This window comes from Rhinichthys klamathensis, unplaced genomic scaffold, assembly GCF_029890125.1.
Source record: "Rhinichthys klamathensis goyatoka isolate OS25496 unplaced genomic scaffold, OSU_Roscu_1.1 h1tg000253l_1, whole genome shotgun sequence".
Classification (NCBI taxonomy): domain Eukaryota; kingdom Metazoa; phylum Chordata; class Actinopteri; order Cypriniformes; family Leuciscidae; genus Rhinichthys; species Rhinichthys klamathensis.
Window position 1 is genome coordinate 340821 of NW_026606775.1, and position 22730 is coordinate 363550.

General features: G+C 37.3%; 2 protein-coding genes across 3 annotated transcripts in view; both read left to right on the forward strand.

The window, feature by feature from the left end:
* Positions 1-2245, forward strand: part of LOC130101133 (zinc finger protein 239-like) — a 122734-nt gene extending 120489 nt beyond the window's left edge. For both annotated transcript variants that reach the window (XM_056266719.1, XM_056266718.1), the window contains one exon: positions 1108-2245. In XM_056266719.1, coding sequence (XP_056122694.1) covers positions 1113-2189 — 1077 coding nt within the window. In that variant the 5' untranslated portion in view covers positions 1108-1112 and the 3' untranslated portion in view covers positions 2190-2245. The remainder of the gene's footprint in view (positions 1-1107) is intronic.
* Positions 2246-4890: 2645 nt separating this feature from the next.
* Positions 4891-21433, forward strand: LOC130101132 (zinc finger protein 501-like). Its single transcript, XM_056266717.1, has 3 exons — positions 4891-5041; positions 18090-18343; positions 20203-21433. The coding sequence occupies exons 2-3, from the start codon at positions 18259-18261 to the stop codon at positions 21300-21302; spliced, it is 1185 nt and encodes a 394-aa protein (XP_056122692.1). The 5' UTR covers positions 4891-5041; positions 18090-18258; the 3' UTR covers positions 21303-21433.
* The last annotated feature ends 1297 nt before the right edge of the window (positions 21434-22730 follow it).

Below are 22730 nucleotides of genomic sequence, written 5' to 3' on the forward strand. Positions count from 1 at the left end.
GACGTGCTCTGCTGGGGTGGTGCTACACCAGTAATGCCCAGAGCACGCTTCTGCTGCCGTTACCCTTAACGACGCTCTCAGCGACTTCTTATACAGCAGTATAACTTACTCCTTCACTCGCCTCATCGGAGTGAAGACTCTCCCGCTCTCCTTCAAAATCTCTTCCAGAGATTATAAAAATAAATAAATTAGAAATTAGAAAACAAACAAAGACAAAACCAGTACAGTAAAAACAGTCGGACGAACAGTGGCACAGTGCTCATTCAGTAAATGCATAGCTAAACAGATGTGTTTTGAGTCTGGATTTGAATGTGACTACTGTAGGAGCACATCTGATCTCCTCTGGAAGCTGGTTCCAGCTGCGGCTGGCATAATAGCTAAAAGCAGACTCTCCATGCTTAGAGCGAACCCTTGGTATTTCTAGCTGATGTGATCCTAATGATCTGAGTGATCTGTTAGGTTTATATTCAGTGAGCATATCTGCAATATATTGAGGTCCTAGCCCATTGAATGATTTATATACCAGTAATAATACTTTAAAATCAATCCTAAATGTAACTGGGAGCCAGTGTAAAGACCTGAGGACTGGTGTGTGATGTGTTCATATTTTCTGGTCCTGCTCAGGATCCTGGCGGCAGCCTTCTGTATGAGCTGCAACTGTCTTATGGTCTTTTTAGGAAGGCCAGTGAGGAGTCCATTACAATAATCCACCCTGCTGGTGATAAAAGCATGCACAAGTTTCTCTAAGTCTTGATTGGAAACAAAGCATCTAATTCTTGCAATATTTTTCAGATGATAGTATGCTGATTTAGTTATTGCTTTGACATGACTACTGAAACTAAGGTCTGACTCTAGAGACACACCAAGTTTCCTGACTTGATTTTTAGTTGTTAGACCCCTAGCGTCAAGGTATGCATTCACCTTGAGAACTTCCTCTTTGTTGCCAAACGCAATGACTTCAGTTTTGCCTTTGTTTAACTGAAGAAAGTTTTGGCACATCCAACCGTTGACTTCATCAATGCATTGGCACAGGGAGTCAATGGGGCTGTAGTCGTTAAATCAGAGTTCACTTAAACTTATTTTGACAACATCATATTTTTATTTTAGACTGGATGGAGATGAAACCGCAAAAACATGAACTGAATGAAGCAGAGGAGGAACAGCAGAGCATCAAAGCTAATGAGCTTTACACCTGCCCTCAGTGTGGAAAGAGCTTTGGTCGCAAAGGACACCTTAACAAACACATGAGAATTCACACTGGAGAGAAACCGTATCCATGCACTCAGTGTGGAAAGAGTTTTGCTTGTGGATCCGGTCTTAAACATCATCTACGCATTCACTCTGGAGAGAAACCATTTAACTGTGATCAGTGTGGTAAAGATTTTAATTCATCATCAAATCTAAAAAAACACCTGAAAGTTCATTCAGATGAGAAGCCTTATGTGTGTTCTCTCTGTGGAAAGAGTTATTCAAGGCTGGATCATTTTAAACTGCACCAGAAAACACATAATGAAGTGAGAGATCATGTGTGTTGTGAGTGTGGGAAGAGCTTTATTACAACTGGCTATCTGAAAGAGCACCAAATAATTCATACTGGAGAAAAACCTTACAAGTGCTCATATTGTGACCAGAGTTTCACTCACTCAAAATCCCTGAAAGAACATGAGCGAGTTCATACTGGAGAGAAGCCGTACTACTGTACTCAGTGTGAGAAGAGTTTCAAATGTCCCAAAGGTCTCAGGAATCATCTGTTCGTTCACTCTGGAGAAAAGCCATTTAACTGTGATCCGTGTGGTAGAAAATTTGTTTCATCATCACATCTAAAAAAACACTTAACTGTTCATTCAGACGAGAAGCCTCACTTGTGTTCTCTCTGTGGAACGATTTTTTCAAGTCTTTATTATTTTAAATTGCACCAGAAAACACATAATGAAGTGAGAGATCATGTGTGTTGTGACTGTGGGAAGAGCTTTACTAGAGCTGACAATCTGAAAAATCACAGAAGAATTCATACTGGAGAAAAACCTTACAAGTGCTCATATTGTGACAAGAGTCTCACTCGATTTGAGCACCTGAAATCACACGAGCGAGTTCATACTGGAGAGAAGCCGTACTGCTGTACTCAGTGTGAGAAGAGTTTCAAATGTTCATCAAGCCTTCACAATCATATGAAAAAATGTTGCAAGTGAGAAACATTCGTTTTCATATCAAATATCTCACAAGTAAATTGTGTCAAATAAAAAAAAATGCAGTTTGTCCGAAAAGCACAATATCATTTAGATCAGGTGTGTCCAATCTCAGTCCTGGAGGGTTTCACTCCAGTTTCTTCAACACCAGCCTGGAAGCGATATTTTTTTTCTCGGGATGGTAGAGGAAGGTACCGCCTTTTTCGCCTCTGATTGGCTAGAAGGGCTCTCCTCCGATTGGTTATTTGATTTGGCCGTGAACCGTCATCTCTTCAGATGAGAAGTTACACATATACACACACACACCATCTAAACCTATCACACACACACACACACACACACTAACCCGACCCCTAAACCTACCCATCACACACACACACACACACACACACACAAACCCAAATCAAATAACCAATCGGAGGAGAGCCCTTCTAGCCAATCTGAGGCGGAAAAGGCGGTACCTTCCCCAACCATCCTGGGAAAAAAAATATCGCTCCCTGGAAGTTTCTAGTAGAGATGGTCTTATTATTGGGAGATACGAAGGTCTGTGGCTTGGAAAAAGCGTAATGGCTAACTTGGATCATGTGATAAGGGCCGTTCTTACGACTGGAATGAGGCTCCCCTCCATGGTGAAAAGATACAAAATCTGATTGAAATAATTGATGGGATTCTCTGTGTGAAGACCCATTTTTGTGGCGGATTCTACAGTTTTTATATACATCTACATTTTGCAAAGAACATGTTCAAGCTTTTTGTGATGTTTCCATTACCTTAAAAGTAATTAATTAAGCAAGTAAATCAGGTTAGGGCACAATGCACATCATTTATTGTTAAATAGCTGACTCACTAAAAGCAAACCATTATTGAACCTCGCTTTTCCTCTTCTTTATAATTTAGGCATCCATGTCTTTTTTCTCACTAGCCAATCATTGTTATTTTTTCTCTGTATTCTTTTGACAAAAGGTGCATTGTTGTTATTTTGTGTTTTATAAATATGTCAACTCTGCATTTTTTTGCAACAATAATAAATAAAATATCTACCTGGCATTTCCGGTAACACTTTACTTGAAGGGGTGTGCATAAGACTGACATGACACCTTCATAATCATGACACATGTCATGAATATGAAGGAGGTCTTATGCATGTTTATGTCAACTGTCATTCGCTCAATTATGAAATTTTTAATGCAAATATGACATTGTTTGAGATGTCTTTGTTATGATACCTTGACATAAACCAATACATCATAACCTGTCAGTGTCTTGGTAATGACAACTTGACATTACCAAGACAACATAAATTGTCATAAATATGTCATAAGCATGACATTGCAAATTAATTATCAAACTTAAGAAACCACTTAGCTTTATGGGTTAACATTACATTAAACTGTCATTACCAAATGTGATTTTGACATTGGCTGTCATGAGGCCATTATAACTGTCATGAATATTTTTCTTGACCTCAACTACAGTGGTACAAATTGAATTTGTCATTAAAATGTTATAATGGCCTCATGACAGCTAATGTCAAAACCAACCACATGACAGTTTAATCTAATGTTAACCCATATAGCTAAGTAGTTTCTTAAGTTTGATAATTAATCTGCTATGTCGTGTTTATGACATGTTTATGACAGGTTGTGTTGTCTTAGTAATGTCAAGTTGTCATTACCAAGAAGACACTGACAGGTTATTATGTATTGTCAAGGTGTCATAACAAAGACATCTCAATGTCATATTTGCATTAGAAATGTCAGAATTGAGCAAATGACTCTTGTCATAAACATGCAGAAGACCTCCTTCATATTCATGACATGTGTCATGTCATGATTATGAAGGTGTCATGTCAGTCTTATGCACACCCCTTCAAGTAAAGTGTTACCGCATTTCCTTCAAGTCTAGTCCAACATTGAATTTAACGTGTTTCTTCATGAAAACGATTCAAGATATCTCTAAATGCGTTTTGGCTAGTCTAAATACTATTTTAAGACACATGCACAGAAGAAATTAGAGACGTTTCTAATTCAGTTTCGACTAGTCCCGGTGATATTTTCAGATATCTGAATTGTACCTGCTTTAAAAAAATTAAATAACAATTCTTATTATTGAATGCCAGCCACATATAATAATAAACATGACAATAATCCAACATATAGTGTAAAAATATTATCCAAACATAGACTACAAAAAATAGGGAAAGAAAATATACAGTGTAATTTATAAAATAATAATACAAGTAAAAGGAAAAAAAAAATCATATACACAGAAAAAAAACAGGCATGAGATCATCACATAAATAGCATAAAAGCTTCAGATGATACCTAATGCGTTTTGCTTTAATATTTTTAAACCTAAATAGTAACTCAATGTAATTTTTCATATTTATCTGAAGTTAGGTTTTCCTTTAGCCCATTTTTGTTTATGTATATGGTATTTCCCCATAATCAAACAAAGATTAACAACAAAGGCCACATTTGGTGGTAATCTTTGTCTATTAAAATAAACAAAAATAGGTACATATTTTTCAGAAAAGTAAACTTTCATCTTTTTTTCATTTAAGAATTTATTTACAAAGAATACATTCCAAATCTGTGAATTGTATCTGTACTCAATAATATATGAATACTTCTCCAATAGTCGAATCTGCTGTTGTGTCCATGAGACTGAATTTACTCAGCTCTCCCCCACACCAGAGCCCCGCCCATACGCGTCTTGTTGATAATGCTAGTGCTAACTGCTAACAACTGTAGTCTACTTTGTTGTCACGGATAGAAAAGCTACTTGCTATTTTCTACAGGAATTATTAAACAACTTCTCGATGCATATGTGGTAAAAAGTCTCCAGCATAGCAGGTATGTAGCGCTGTGATTACTGAATCATGTTGCAAAGCGGACTAGCAGGAGTGTTCGTTCAATAACGACAGAGAACCGCAAACTTGTCGTCTCATTTTATTTAACGTTAATAAACATTTTGAAAGCAGAAGAGTGAAGAACAATACAATTATACACCAAAAACGCGAACTAGTAATTCGCAGCATGCACATCTCAACATTATCTCATTTCACGATGTAGAATAGGACAAACCCCTTCATTGGTCCTCTGTGCATAATTTGTTATTTTAACATTCAGGACCTTTATTATAAAATTCTTACACACAGGGCTGTTTTAAGACTCTTGAAGGCCAAAACAATTAAATAACAAAAGCTTTAAAACCATGTCAGTAGTATAGCCTATGTTTTGTATTAAGCACAGCCTGATAACAAATACTTAAACATAAGAATCATGTTAAATGTTGCGATTAATGATCCTCAAACTGGATACAGAAGAGACTGTTTAATGCTATTGTTTTGAAAATGGCGAAGTATCAGAATTCATGAATCTATAATGACATTTTGGTAACACTTAACCATAAGATTCGATTAGTTATTGTTTGTTAATGTATTAACTAACATTTACAAGAGCAATAGGCCTACGTTTTTTTTTTTTACAGTAGGCATAGTTATTATTCTTTGATAACAATAATTAATAATAATTAACTAAGTTCATCTTAGCTCAGGTCGATTAAATAACATTAACAGATACAACTTTTGATTTTAACAAAGCATCAGTAAATGTTGAAATTAACATCAACTAAGATTAACAAATTCTTTATAAGTAGGCGTATTGTTCATGTTAAAGTGTAAATTGCAGGTAAAATTTTTCACGAAGATAATGCAATGTGCTTACTAAACATAAAGATAAGAACCGCCCACCATTGTTTTTTTTTATGTTTTTTTATACCTAAATGCTGAATATAATATGAAAATTTGGTGCGTTTTACAGTGGTTTTAAGCACGCCGTTCCCTTCCACTAGCTGGGCGTGACGTCATAAAAGGTACTCCAAGCTTTTACTGTCTATGCTCCAGGCCTGGAGTTACGTTATATTGGAGACCTAGCTAGCAAAAATGGTTAACTATTGTGTTTGTGCGGGATGTACGAATACATCAAAAACGGGGGAGAGGCTCCACAAGTTCCCATACCTGCCAACTTTTGAGTTTTGCTCGGCGTGAGATTTGTTGACGGGGGGGGGGGGGGGGGGTAGAGACGAGTGAGATTTGTTGACGGGGGGGGGGTCTCGCTCGCGCAAGGTCTCTCGCTCGCTCTACGCGGTTTGGAGCACAATCTCTGTCTCGCATGCACGCTCGCTCTAGATAACGGGAGATTTTTAACGAATTTGCGGTATAACTAGTCGATCACGAGTGGCTCAACAGGTAGATATATAGATAAACTCATCTTCCAGGCATTTGACCGCCCGGGTTGACACTTCAGCGTGAGAAATCGGGAGTGTGGCGTGTGAGCGTGTGAAACCAATCAAATGCGGGTGTCTCACGGCCAATGCGTGAGAGTTGGCAGCTATGAGTTCCCCAAGGACAAACGGCTGATTCGTGCCTGTAAGTGTTAGCATAACTTACCCGAGGTAGAGCTTAGATCGGGCCCAAAAAAATCAAGCAAGACCCTACCCGAGCCCGCTGTGTCCGAGCCCGGCCCGGCCCTGCCCGACACATTAACTGTAATTATGAGCCCGGTTTAAACCCGACTGTTTTTTAATACGTGGGTCGTTATAACTGACGTTCTCAACTACTTTCTATATTACTTTCTCCCGCTGATTTATGTTTTGTCCCGCTCCCACCCGCAAAAAGACTTTTTTTCTGTACCTCCAAATACTTTCAAGTTAGCCTACGTGTCGCCACCATACACATCAGCATACATGCTCCTGATCACTGTTATAACATAAAAGCAAGCGGGCTACTGCGTGCATGGTCTGGCATGACTGCGCGCAAAGTGCGCTCCCATAATAATTCCTAAAAAGCTGACATCAGTTCATCGCGATCTCACACATCTCTGTTATTATCAATGAAGCTTTCATAATATATACACTATGTTTGTTATAATTCGAGGATTTGCCAGCATACAGAATACAGCACTGAACAAAAAGTCCGTTTTGAGCGGTGAGGGAAGTCCATCGTAAATGCTTCTGATTGGCCATTATTGCGTTCAAGAAATCAACACATATGTCTGTGATTGGCTACATCGCTCAACGCTGCAGACATGTTAGCAATAGAAACTCTGCCTGTAAACCGTTTCTATTTTGTTTTAGTTGTTCTTATTGCTTTTCTGCAACAGATGAATAAAAATGTATTCGTTTTTATGTTTTATTCATAGATATTTCTAGTTTGCGGGAGTCCCGCGAATCGTTTTATTCTCCCTCAACAGGCACACACAGAGTGAGTGCATTACCGCCCGCGCTCCCTTTTATGACGTCATCACCCAGTTACGTAAAAAACATGCTACCTTTGAAGAAACCCCAATAAATGTTATTTTAACGCATTTTAAGACAGAAATTTTTACATATACACATTGAGCACTTTAATTTACACATGAATTGGTTGTGGTGGTTAACCTGCAATTTACACTTTAACTAAAGATTTGACTAATGTTAACAAATGGGACCTTTTTGTAAATGTTGCGTTGGGCAACATGGAATAAACATTGTTGGAATAAAGAAAAAGGACATTTTCAGTCAATATCAAGGACATGGTTTAGGCCAGATTATTACTGTTGGTCGTTTAACAATTCTATTGTAAAACAGCTGACAAATATTTAATGTTGAGTTTATCTTGCACTTTATGTTAACTGAAGCGATGCGCTGGAATTTATGCTCCGCACTGCAGCTTCTGTGAACAATAAGCCCATCTCAAATATGTTGACAGTGACGAGCGCTGTTAGACTGGAGCTCAGATGAGAAGGACGGTTATCCTGGCGTTGTACAATATCCTTGCAGCACCAAAGTCAAGTTAAAGGGTTAGTTCACCCAAACATTAAAATTAGCCCATGATTTAGTCAGCCTCAAGTCATCCTAGGTAGCCTGGATGCCAGCCCGAACCCCGCCCACAACATTTTTTGGTCGGGAAGTTCGGTCTGGACTCGATCCATTGAGGAGTAATTATGATCAGTCAAAAAATGTTCGGGCCAATCAAATTGCCAGGGCGGGCTTTATACGATGATGGACAGATTATCTGCAGGGACGTAATCCTCACGTTATCAAAGAACGCTTAACTGGTTTCCCTCAGAGATGACTGCCGCTGGAGAACTGAGATGTATAGCCTAGATTCCGCTATCGCGTCTGTTGTAAAAGAAATCAACAGCGCATTCATTTTAATAGACGAACAGAAAACTGCAATCAAGGCATTTGTCGATCGGAAAGATGTGTTTGCCGTCCTTCCTACGGGATTCGGCAAAAGTTTAATTTATCAGCTGGCTCCGATGGTCGCTAAGAAGGGACGCAATGAAAACCCTGTGGTCGTTGTGGTTTCTCCTTTGGTCGCACTCATAGAGGAGCAAGTAAAAGAAGCAACACTCGTTATTTTACTTCTTCCAGCGTGCGTGCATTTGAGTTCTGTAGTTGACAACTGTGCTATGCAAAGTAGTTGACTTAATGCGTTGCTCTGATTGGTTGTAGGTCTATCCAATTGAGTGCAGTTTTCAATTGAGTTTTTTTTTTTCCTGGTTCGGTTAAGACACGCCTCTTAATCAAAGCCCTATGGAGCAGTATCAGACTCACATTCTGACTAGAATATGAGTATGACGAAGTCAGGCTACATCCTAGGTGTATATGACTTTCTTCTTTCAGACGAATACAATCGGAGTTATATTAAAAAATGTCCTGGCTCTTCCAAGCTTTATAATGGCAGTGAATGTCTGTTTCTGTTTTGAAGTCCATAAAAGTGTATAACCATGATAAAAGTGCTCCACACGGCTCTGGGGGGTTAATAAAGGCCTTATGAAGTGAAGCGATGCGTTTGTGTAAGAAAAATATTCATTTTTAAAACTTTATAAAGTAAAATAACCAGCTTACGGCCAAACGAACAGACGGATTCGACTTAAGTCTAAGTCCAACTTATGCGAGTAATGCGACGTACTGCGTATATTTGCCAGAAGCTAGTTATTTTAGTCTATAAAGTTTTATATTTGGATATTTTTATTATACGAATGCTTCACTTCAGGATGCCTTTATTAACCCAGCCAGAGCCGTTTTACCCCCTCGAGAACTTTTATCACGGATGGATGCACTTTGATGGACTTCAAAAAATATACAGCTGATCACTGCCATTATAAAGCTTTTTTTTACAACTCCGATTGTATTCGTCTGAAAGAAGAAAGTCATATACACCTAGGATGACTTGAGGGTGAGTAAATAATGTGGTAATTTTCATTTTTGTGTGAAGTATCCCTTTAACCATTCTGATTTGTAAGATCTTAAAGGTATAGTTCACCCAAAAATGAAAATTACCAGATGATTTACTCACCCTTAAGTCATCCTAGGTGTATATGACATTCTTCTTTCAGATAAATACAATCGGAGATGTAAAAAAATGTCCTGAATCTTCCAATCTTTCGGGAAACGCACCCCAGATTTGTGAAATCTTTCACAATGCAGTTTTGGTCAGTTAATCTTTCGCTGAGTCCATAACTTGTCAATTCTGATTTGTGAAATATTTCACAATGGTTAGCTGGTTAGTTAACCCTTCCTTTAGTCTTTATTTAACTTTTAGTGAAGAACTCAGGAAAGGGTTAACCAACCAATGAACTGCACTGTGAAAATTTTCACAAATCAGAGCCGTGAAGTTAGGCATTGAAAGGTTAACTGACGTGAAACATCTACTAGTGGACTTACCAAGGTATTTATGAACAAGTGCTTTACTGTAAAAACAATTCACAAATTAAGCAGGTCAAGTTCACACAGGTTTCAGTTCAAGTGTCCAACTTTTGGAGCTATAGGCCTACTACCTATTATAACATCAAGATTCATATATTAATAATTAGTCAATATGAAAAAAAGAAACAGACTGGAGGACCACGTCACCTGAATTCACAAATGATGAAGAATGAAATGCGATATTATTTGTATGTCTACGACTTTATACCCAAACGAAATCTGAATACCAAACCGCAAACTATCTTTATTTAGGTCATCAACCGTGTCATTAATGTCAGTCTACAGGATTGTCGTCACTTTGTGATAATCAGTTATTGATGTGTGTTTTTAATATTTTTCTCACTAATTGCCCCCTAGTTAATGTACACTAAAAATACTATTCAAGGCTATAGAAACCACACCTGCATTGCGATTATGATATCACAAAGGCTAAGATTTTCTTTTTTTGTGCAGCTTGTCATTGATGTATAGCTCTTTGATCAGCAGTAAATGTTTCTCCATCTGAAAGCACTGTGAGTTTGAGTCACTTATAACGTGCATTTGAAAAAGCAAGACGTGTCAAACATCTGTCCAAACCTGATGATGCATTTGAACCTCTTGTCCAACAAAAGACAACATTGAATAAATCAATTATTGATGCAACGATTACAGATTTTGTAAGTGCGATTATTGTCTGAGAAATAATCACGATTTAACGATTATCACGATTATTATGCATCAATTTCACAACACTACTAATGTATAATGTCACATGAACACTCAACACTAGATTTTAATGTGTTATTTATTGCTGCCACAACACAGTACAAAATTAGAAAATGAAAAACAATAATCAATCTCTTCCTTTGGAATTAAAGAGAAGTGCTTTGTAAACATCCAGCATTTTTCTTTTAAAAATAACAAATTAAGTCAAAGGCTGCAGGGCTCTTTGATTGAAATAGATCACAAAATTATTAAGTGTTTAGTTTGATCTAAATTTATTTTCAACCCGAGGTAGAAAACTTGAAAACATGAAAACAATATCTTGTTGGTATTTGACATAAAAACATAAATAATACTATAAAGGGATAATAAATCCCAATGAAAATAAGAATAAACAAGTATTTGGCTCTATTGAATTAAATGCAAGCTAAATATTAACTAGGCCTATGTATTTCTTTTAAAAGAAAACAAATATAGTCCAAATGTTATCCACCAATATTATTGTACTTATTTTAATACTTTTTTAATTATTAATCCAAATTTTACATGTGCCTTTAGAAAATCATCTAGCCTATTATAATCTCATTATTTTGGTTTGTTTGTTTGAAGTTTAAGTAAAAAATATAGAAAGAAACTGAGAACATCTCTCATGAAGTGTTATTAATAACTGAAATGCAGTTAATTGGTAGTCCTAGAAGTCTACACGGCCCTGATCTTATGTTAGTTAGTGTTTTACACCGGGCATATTAAAACTACAAAGCCTAACATTTACTCAACACAGACAGGAGAAAGCAATAGGATATTAAGTTAAATGATCACTGACTGAAACTATTGAGAGCATGTCACATTCTGTTTTCCACAGACTTGCGTAACCAAAACATTCCGCTGTTTTTTTGTTGTTGTTTTTTTTTTTACGTTGCACTGAAAGCTGAAAGTTGCACGCTGCGTTCTCCTTTTTCCAAAGCGCTAGGGCGGTTGCGCTCCGGAGGCGTCTGTCGTTGCTCTGTTGGTTCTTGTCACTTGACCTACGGTACGCTTGCGGCATTCTGAAAAGTTGAGATGTTTTTATCTCGATGCAGCGCGGACGCGCTTGGATTATGAGCGCGCATACCGCGCGCCTACATTTGAAATGAACTTGAGCGCGCAAAAGACGCGATCTGTGAACAGGCCCTTAAGGCGTTTTTCCAGTGGAAATAGAGCGTCGCTGCTTAGTCCCTCTGCCATAGTGGTTGACGAGCACGGCACTTTAAGCTGGTGCACCGCTGGTGTAACTTTGTTTTCGTTTTGTGTTAGTTGCAAAAGTTCCGTTCCGTGCAGAACACTCGGTGTAGCATAGTCTTTACGATTAATTAACCGTGACGTTTTAAAGCGCGGTTAATTGTGAAATCCGGTAATCGCTGCATCCCTAAAATCAATTAAAGCATTTAAATGTTCTGTTTATTCAGCTACAGATAGTATGATGCCCTTTGGGATTTCCTGAAATGACGTGCGTTATCGTTCTTCTGCGAGTTTCTGCGTGAGACGCCCTCTGGCTTTCAGATCGAGCAGCATTTACTACTGATCTCAGAGCCGTACTTCACTGACAAGCTGCACATAAAATAATCACAGCCTTTGCCAGATCGCGTGCGTTTTCATTTCGATGAATCGTGAAGCCCTATTTTTCTGACATTGAAATAGGCCATTCATGTGTTAAGTTCAGATCTGAGGAGGTTTTATTTAACCCTCTGGGGACCAGAAACGCGCCGGCGCGTTTTGCCGTTTTTTTTTTCACATAGCAGAAAAATAGACTTAAAATACTCTGTTGATTTTGATCGTACATATAAGTGTTATACATCAATCGATCCTTTTAATTGTCTATTATTTTTCTGTATACTCACAATAAAAACAAAGTTTTGTGCTTTTTGTCAAATAAAGAAAAATAAACATGATGCGAGTTTTGCCTTCTCTCTGTCAGTGCAGTCCATTCTGAAACACGTCCGAAAAATTAACTCTAACTCTGCAAATACTTGTCATACAGGCACGAGAGATTTTTCTTTATGAAGCTTGAATTCTCTTCTTTTCAATGAAGTAATTATATATAATTATATATAAGTAATTGTATATAATTATATATGAAGTAATTATATATAAAAAACAAATATTCTCATTTTATGTAATCTGTATGAAAAGAGAGTGCTGTCAGAATTTTTTTCCCCAGCTCATTACACTTCATTACGCGTTAATCTGACACGCCCACGGAGGACGCGCGCTATTCAAACGCAAATGTTGAGGCAAGCCATGACAACGCCCACATCAGCCGTTCCACCGCGGCGGTAAAATGTGGGGTGTATTTTCTGCTTTTTACCGCTAAGAGGCGCTACAATCATAGACTCTGAAAAGTGTTCGTTTATTCTTTCTAATGCGTAATCTGCCGCCGTACCGCGGCTCATTCAGAGCGATTGAAAGCTGGCAGCAGATGAATTCAACAAGTGAAACGTAGTTAAAATAATTCATAATCACAATACTGAAATTTGGCTACTGAAATGAAATTGAATAAATAATGAAAACATAAAACATTGCAATAAAAACATTTACAGACGTACAGACGATAGCTCAGTGGTTAACGCAACAACACGAGCTTCGAGGAGCTTCAAACGACCCGAGATCGAATCTCAATGTAGCATATATGTTGTTAACCGATGTTGGCCAACAGCGTTTATTTTTTACCTTCTTGATGCTTAAATAGCTAACTGTTTATAACTGTTTACTTATTTAAAGTCAAGAGTTTTGTTTAATTATCATTACAACATAAATTTGCTACATTCCTGTAGAACCGCAGCCGCTGCACAAACGACAAAAACTGATTGAAGGAAGATTGTCAGCCGATTGCATCAGAAAATGAAAATGAAGAAGCTCGTCTTTAGTCTGCTAAATTATTGTGTAATGTAAAAGAACACTAAAATTACTTAAGTTTGAAACCAAGTTCGAACATTTCAAGGTTTAAATAAAGTGTCGGGACAGTTTTTTTTATTATTTAAAACAGGGTTGCATCGGGTTTAGAGTTTATTTCTTTTGCGATGCAAAATAAGAAACACTAGGCTAATCTTATTCTTGCGACATTTTAAATTTGTATTGCCAAAGAAATGACAGCTATATTAAACAATTAAAACAGTAGGCCTACAAAACGAAAATTGTCCAAAGCAACATAATTAAATTAAAACATGCGTTTTTCTTTGCCTCTCTCGCGCTGAATCTCGTTTTAACAAGTTTATTTAGTCTCCCTCGCTCTCCATATGAAAGAGGAACATTAACACCTAGGCCTATTGTCCTGCGCGCACGATACAGCACTGAACTGTCCCTCCAACCCCCCACCGGCTATCGGAGTCTGAGGCTGATTTAACACAAAGAGAAGTCGCAATTCACACTTAAATCGCTATTCTAGACAGTGTTGATAATGAAGGAATTAAATGATTTAAGTTACATGTAGCCTAGTGATATTTCTGTCATAAAAGTTTATTACTAAATATTTCATTATTTCAATAATTGATGAAATAAAACTGGTTTGGGACAGCTTTTTCCAAGCAAAACTAAATATAATCTGAAAAAACGCATGTCAATTTGTTGTCATGAACAAAATGTTCAACTCAATATTAAAGTCTACAGGGATCTTTGGATCCTTTCAACCAGGCATGCAATTTGTGAATTAAGTTTTTATTTTTTGTATTATTCAAATAAATATCGAAACACGGTGCTTCGTGGTAATGCTGCTAAATTAAATAACATGTATAGAATAATTATGAACTTAAATGAAACAATATCGCAACATTTCGACAAATACATTATTTGATCTGTTTTTACATTTTAATTCAGGGCGATTTAGCCTGCTACATTTAATTAGAGCGAGATTTTCACCCTTGTCTTGTCATTTTCTCATTGGGAAGCGCTTACAGGCTACATGTTTGAGTACATCCTCTGTACCTCTTGTTTTCATATGGATTACATAATCAGATAACATTTATTAGCCTGAATATTTAGACATTTAAAGGCTTTAGACATAGCCGATTTCTTATAGTGACTGAGCTGAAGTGGCTTTCGGTTCATTTTTGTGACGCGCAGTTCCTGGAGACAGAGACGACAGATAAACTTTTGTCGTTAGCAAAAGTTCGAATAAAACCCGACTTTAGAAAAATGCATAGGGCCACTCGGCGTGGTCTGCCAAAACACTTAATTATAAACTTCAATATTTCATTCAAAATAATCTCAAAACGCTTTGTGAAATTTTGAAAAGCCGTGCATGGATTAAGGCCACTTGAACTAATGAACAACTGAAACGCTGGTTTTGATTTTATTGTTTGTCGTTGTTTAAACGTGCTTGTTGCATATCTCTATTTTATATTTGGTATGGTCTATTGGTGAAGTAGCCTATAGCATTGATTACTGTGGAGGGAGGGGTGTGGGGATTCAAATAATTCAGCAGAAGCAGGGATGTTTAGACCAGAAGGAAATCCCCGTCCCCCCTGGCAAATCACACTTTACTTAAAACCATGTTTTTAAAAACTCTAGGTTGTAGGGAATCAAAATAATAATAATAATAGGCCTAATAAAAAATAAAATTATATAATATATAGGCTATAAAATTACTTTTTTTACAGAACTGCTTTTGAAATTACGATTGGTAGCCTCGCACGATTGGTACAGATGCAACGTCGTTCTGTTGGATACTATTGTTCCTTAGTGTAAAATGGAAATGCATGGTAATTTTATTTTATAAATATAAGCAAAAAACTGTATGGTGTAACAGAGTTTTAGAGCTAAAAAAATCTCTCTGCATTAATAAATATAAAATTTACAGTAGACCATGTTTGATCGGGATTTGAACCCGTGTCATCTTGATGATCGAACTGTAAGTTCTACCGCTCGGCTATGAATTTTCTCACTGAGAAATGCCCAAACGTTTGTTTCTCACATGAGCGAGAAAACGTTTTGTCGTTAGCCTGTGAGTGTAGGCCTACTTTAGCCTACATGAATAAAAGTAGACCTTTTACAGTTTTAAAAGATGATATCTTATCTCTATGACCAACAATTACGCAGTAAGTTCTTTTAGCTGTTATGAGAAAAATAAATCCAAATGAACGCGCCGCCGCGTTTGTCAAACTCTAATTCAACATGCCAGAATAAAGCCAGATTTTAGAATAATGGATAGCCACTCGGCGTGGTGTGCCAAAATACCCTAATTATAAACTTCAATATTTCATTCAAAACCATCTCAAAACGCTTTGTGACATTTTAAAAAGCCGTGAATGTATTTAGGCCACTGGAACCAGGATCGTAACTGAAACGCGCTGCATGTCTCAATACAGGAAGCGCTGGTTCAGATTGTATTGTTTGTTGTTTAAACGTGCATGTTGCATATTTAAAAATATTTGTTTAAAAATAAATGTTTGTTGTAGGCTTATTTGTAAATTACCATAACTTGTAGAATTTCATCCTTACTGTTAATTGACATTAGCCCCACTTACGTTTTGATAAATGTCCCTTTGCGCCACCTGGCGGTCATTTCGCGAGCGACTTTGAAATGCGACTGGTTTATTTTTATTGTATTGATCTACTTTAAAAAATAATTCTTTATAAGACATTTATGGGAAAAGACTATTTTCTTTTCAAGATGTTTCCAACTGTAACTTTGAACCAATTCTGTAGACTGGCCCATATAGCATTTGACCAGGATTTGTTTCCAGGTATGACTAAAAATGTGCTTTTGGCTTTCATTTATATTTTGATTGTTTTATATATATATATATATGTGTGTGTGTGTGTGTGTGTGTATATATATATATATATATATATATATATATATATATATATATATATATATATACATGTAGGCTATATATATATACAAGAAAGAATGCAATGACAATATATATATATATATATATATATATATATATATATATATATTTATATATATTGTCCTTACATTCTTTCTTGTGTGACACCCCTGAATGAAAGGCTCATTATTATGCAGGGTCACTGTCTAAGAACCACTTAATTATTCATGATAGGGGTTGGGCCGTTCCGCCCATCCGCATATTGCCTTGGCAAACAGAAATTTTTTTTTCACAATTTAAAACAATCTATTGTTTTATGTGAATGATTAGGAAGGATGATTTTCAGATCATTTTGAAGCAAAAACCCTAGGCGACAACGTATATTAGTCAAAAGTCTTGTGGACTCATATTTAGTATGTTTTTTGTGTCCTTATTTCAAAAACTTTATTTTTTAGTTTTTTCAATAACCACGCATAAACAATATTCTCTCAAAAATACAAACATGTACATACATGTTGCTCACACATTATGGTAGTCCTGTTTGTGCTAAATAGAGTGTAATTTCACCTGTGCCATTAAAATGTTTATAAGCAACTGAAAAAAGCACAAATGTCAGAGCATGTCAAAACATCTCAAGGACCCCAAAAACACCTTGGTCCCCAGAGGGTTAAATGTATATCTGAATGGAAATTATTGTCTTCAGAAAGTTTCAATGGGATCTTTTTATTTTTCCTCAGTAATGCCTGAAAAAGTAGCCTAGTGTTTATAAGCGCAGCGCTGCTTGTGTTCAGGAGTAACCACTGTATTTCTGCTTTTCCACAAGCGCCACCTTCTGTCAGAGAGTGAATTTTCATTTTCTTTCAGTCTGTCTGCTGTTTTTGCATAAATCATAAATCAACTTTACATACAGTAATTATTTAGTCTCAATTAAAGGCATTTGCACGAATAAGAGCGGGATCATGCAACACTAGTCAAAGGATGACAAAAAAGAAGAGATGCTGCGTTAATAGCCCTAATTTGTTTATTTCATAAAAAATCGCGGCATTTTGCGCTATATAATCGCGTAGGTTTGACATCGCGATTACGATTGCGATATGATTAATTGTGCAGCACTAGTCTCAAATGTGAAGTTGTGTAGTCTCGTGTAGTCTTAATAACACTTTTTGTTTTAACAAAACTGGTATTATTTGAACTGTAAAGTTGTTTAAAGCATATGTCATCGTCATTTTACAGTTTAGGATGTTACTATAGACATTTGCAGTGTTTCAAAACAACTTTGCTACCTAAACATGTTTTGTTCTAATATCAGAACTTTTTTAATGAATAAACATTTTTTAGAAGAATTGTTGCTTATACCCACCACCCCCTCTCTATTCAGTCTCTATTGTTTAAGTGGATTTATGTTGTCTCGTAAGATTTTGGATTAGTTTAGATATTAATTGAACAATTGAACCTCTGCCCTGTTTCATCATTATAATATTCTGGGTTACATAAAAATGACCTAGAGCTGTTTTATACACTACTAATATGTAACCATCAAAATGCTCTATAATTGGACTAAATTAAAGGCACCATATGTTTTCTGTTAAAGTAATCCAGTATAAATTCAGTAACTTATCTCTGATTTTTCCAGATCTGGTCCTGTGGGCATCAGTATCACACACTGATCACATTTCACACCTGCAGTGAAGCCCCTCCCACAAAAATTCACCAATAAATACTGGGAATATTCACATCATCCTACAAGAGAAGAACAAACTCCAGGAGTAGCAGCTGAAATCTGTGTGACTGTTAAAGTAAAGATGGAGTTTATTAAAGTGGAGATTGAAGACATGAGTGATCCAGAACCATCCAGAATAAAACATGAAGATATTGAGGAACAAATAGGTTGGTGTCCATTCTTGATTCTTCATTGTTGACTGCTGAGAAACATTAAGGTATCAAAGCTTCAGTTCAACAGATTTGGTCGCTGTGAAATAATGAGCAAAATAGAGATATAGAAAATGAATCTACACTGAACAAAATTATAAACGCAACACTTTTGTTTTTGCCCCCGTTTTTCATAAGCTGTACTCAAAGATCTAAGACTTTTTTTATGTGCACAAGGCCTATTTCTCTCAAATATTGTTCTCAAATCTGTCTAAATCTGTGTTAGTGAGCACTTCTCATTTGCCGAGATAATCCATCCACCTCACAGGTGTGGTTATATCAATATGCTGATTAGACGGCATGATTATTGCACAGGTGTGCCTTAGGCTGGCCACAATAAAAGGCCACTCTAAAATGTGCAGTTTTATCACACAGCACGATGCCACAGATGTCGCAAGTTTTGAGGGAGTGTGCAATGGGCATGTTGACTGCAGGAATCTCCGCCAGAGCTGTTGCCCGTGAATTGAATGTTCATTTCTCTACCATAAGTCTTCTCCAAAGGTGTTTCAGATAATTTGGCAGTACATCTAACCGGCCTCACAACCGCAGACCACGTGTAACCAGACCAGCCCTGGACCTCCACATCCAGCATCTTCTCCTCCAAGATCGTCTGAGACCAGCCATCCGGACAGCTGCTGCAACAATCGGTTTGCATAACCAAAGAATTTCTGCACAAACTGTCAGAAACTGTCTCAGGGAAGCTCATCTGCATGCTCGTCGTCCTCATCGGGGTCTCTACCTGACTGCAGTTCGTTGAGTGGGCAAATGCTTACATTCGATGGCGTCTGGCACTTTGGAGAGCTGTTCTCTTCACGGGTGAATTCCGGTTTTCACTGTACAGGGCAGATGGCAGACATGTTGTATGGCGTCGTGTGGGTGAGCGGTTTGCTGATGTCAACATTGTGGATCGAGTGGCCCATGGTGGCGGTGGGGTTATGGCGAGACGTGACAAGATCCTGAGGCCCATTGTTGTGCCATTCATCCACGACCATCACCTCATGTTGCAGCATGATAATGTATGGCCCCATGTTGAAAGGATCTGTACACAATTCCTGGAAGCTGAAAACATCCCAGTTCTTCCATGGCCAGCATACTCTCCGGACACGTCACCCATTGAGCATGTTTGGGATGCTCTGGATCGGCTTATACGACAGCTATTTCAGGTCCTGCCAATATCCAGCAACTTCGCAGAGCCATTGAAGAGGAGTGGACCAACATTCCACAGGCCACAATCAACAACCTGATCAACTCTATGCGAAGGAGATGTTGCACTGCGTGAGGCAAATGGTGGTCACAGCAGATACTGACTATCTGCAGGACCTCCCCGGCCTCCCCCCCCCCCCCCCCCCCAATACTGTAAAACTGCACATTTTAGAGTGGCCCTTTATTGTGGCCAGCCTAAGGCACACCTGTGCAATAATCATGCTGTCTAATCAGCATCTTGATATACCACACCTGTGAGGTGGATGGATTATCTCGGCAAAGGAAAAGTGCTCACTAACACAGATTTAGACAGATTTGTGAACAGTATTTAAGAGAAATAGGCCTATTGTGTACATAGAAAAAGTCTTAGATCTTTGAGTTCAGCTCATGAAAAATGGGGGCAAAAACAAAAGTGTTGCGTTTTATAATTTTGTTCAGTGTATGATTATAATCTTGAATAGCTTTTGTCAACCACATTTTAAACAGATTAACAAGAAAAAGACTGAACTAAACTTTGACACATCAAAGATCTGATACTTGATACTCTGTTGCTTTCTTCTGTTAAATCATAGTTCACTTGAACTTATTTAAACCACATAATATTTTCATTTTAGACTGGATGGAGATGAAACTGCAAAAACATGAACCGAATGAAGCAGAGGAGGAAAAGTATAGCATCAAAACTCAAAGAACAAAAACTAATAAGCTGCACACCTGCTTTCAGTGTGGAAAGAGTTTCAGTCAAAAAGGAAACCTTAAGACACACTTGAGAATTCACACTGGAGAGAAACCGTATCCATGCACTCAGTGTGGAAAGAGTTTTGCTGGTGAATCAGGTCTCAAGTATCATCTGCGCATTCACACTGGAGAAAAACCATTTAACTGTGATCAGTGTGGTAAAGATTTTAATTCATCATCGAATCTAAAACAACACCTAAATGTTCATTCAGATGAGAAGCCTTATGTGTGTTTCTTCTGTGGAAAGAGTTTTTCAAGAATGCGTCATTTTAAACTGCACCAAAAAACACATAATGAAGTGAGAGATCATGTGTGCTTTGAGTGTGGGGAGAGCTTTACTACATCTGCCCATTTAAAAAATCACCAAAGAATTCATACTGCAGAACGACATTACAAGTGCTCATATTGCGAGAAGAGTTTCACTCGTTCTGAAAACCTGAAATCACATGAGCGACTCCATACTGGAGAGAAGCCGTACTACTGTACTCAGTGTGGGAAGAGTTTCAGATGTAAAACTGATCTCAGATATCATCATCTCCGCGTTCACTCTGGAGAAAAGCCATTTAACTGTGATCAGTGTGGTAAAAAGTTCATTTCACCATCACATCTAAAACAACACCTGAAAGTTCATTCTGATGAGAAGCCTTATGTGTGTTCTCTCTGTGGAAAGAGTTTTTCACGGCTTAACAGTTTCAAACAGCACCAGAAAATACACAATGAAGTGAGAGATCATGTGTGTTGTGACTGTGGGAAGAGTTTTACTAAAGCTGACAATCTGAAACAGCACCAAAGAATTCATACTGGAGAAAAACCTTACAAGTGCTCATCTTGTGAGAAGAGTTTCACTCAGTCTGCACACCTGAAATCACATGAGCGACTCCATACTGGAGAGAAGCCGTACGAATGTACTCGGTGTGGGAAAAGTTTTAAACATTTATCAAGCCTTCACATTCATATGAAATTATGTTGCAAGTGAGAAACATTTGTTTTTGTCAAATACATTCAAGTAAATAGTGAGAGATAAAAGATAGATATGGAGTTTGTCCTAAATGCACAATATCATCTACATTTTGTCAATTTGGTGAAAAGCTTGGAAAAATGATAAAGACTTAAAGGAGAACTCCGGCGCAAAATGAACCTTTGGTCTAATTACACATTGTTACCTAGTCAACCGTTATCTGAGATTTGTTTTCATGATTATCGAATGTAAATAGTTTTATCTCTAAAAACAGTTTAGCCTATAAAGCTAGTATAACGCTAGTATATTGGGCATAGATCAATGACAAATAAAAATCGCTTGTTAATACCACTAACAAGGCTCAAAATAGCCCCACACTAACACGGTAGCATAATGAGGGTCCCTACCTTCAAACCGAAGCATTGAGAACTTTGTCAGTGTCCAGACAGTTTAATAAGAAGATGTTTAATACATACAGTCAACTTCGCGTATACAGGCAGGAGCCATCTTTGAAATACAGCCTTTACCAGTTGATCTAACGCCGATCCAAGCCTGCTGTTCGCGCTCACCTTATCACAACTTATAGCTCGTTCACATCTCACCAGCGCACTTGGATCGGCGTTCGTAGATCGACTGGTAAAGGCTGTATTTCAAAGATGGCTCCTGCCTGTATACGCAAAGTTGACTGTATGTTTAAAATATCTTCTTATTAAACTGTCTGGACACTGACAAAGTTCTCAATGCTTCGGTTTGAAGGTAGGGACCCTCATTATGCTACCGTGTTAGTGTGGGGCTATTTTGAGCCTTGTTAGTGGTATTAACAAGCGATTTTTATTTGTCATTGATCTATGCCCAATATACTAGCGTTATACTAGCTTTATAGGCTAAACTGTTTTTAGAGATAAAACTATTTACATTCGATAATCATGAAAACAAATCTCAGATAACGGTTGACTAGGTAACAATGTGTAATTAGACCAAAGGTTCATTTTGCGCCGGAGTTCTCCTTTAAGCTGAAGCTTCACCAGTCAACAACTCTTAAAATGTAAATAAAATCGTTGTTGTAGTTTATTTCTCTGTCAGGATAGGTTGTGTGCTAAATAGGTGAAAGTGAAAGTCAAGTATGGTAACCCATACTTGGAATTTGTCCTCTGCATTTAACCTATCCAAGTTAGTGCACACACATTACTTAAGTGTATTATATTGTGTTCTGATAGTTCATGTAATTATGAGAAATAAAAGAGAAACAACATCTTGTCTTGATTGATTTATTTAATGAACACAAAGAATGAGTTATATAGTTTTAATCACATTAATGAGTTTAAACATTCAATCTTAATTCTGTGATAAATTTGTTTGGGATGTACAGTATTATTGTAAAATCAACTGAAATTAGGTCTTGTATCATACAAAGAGGCTGGAGTTCATTTTTATCCTTCATTATTG

What these genes read in the sequence shown, in the direction of transcription:
- LOC130101132 (XM_056266717.1), top strand. Translation starts at nt 18,259, where the DNA reads ATGGAGTTTATTAAAGTGGAGATTGAAGACATGAGTGATCCAGAACCA. An exon ending in AGATATTGAGGAACAAATAG is followed by an intron (nt 18,344 to 20,202) that starts GTTGGTGTCCAT and finishes TTTTCATTTTAG; the next exon opens with ACTGGATGGAGATGAAACTG.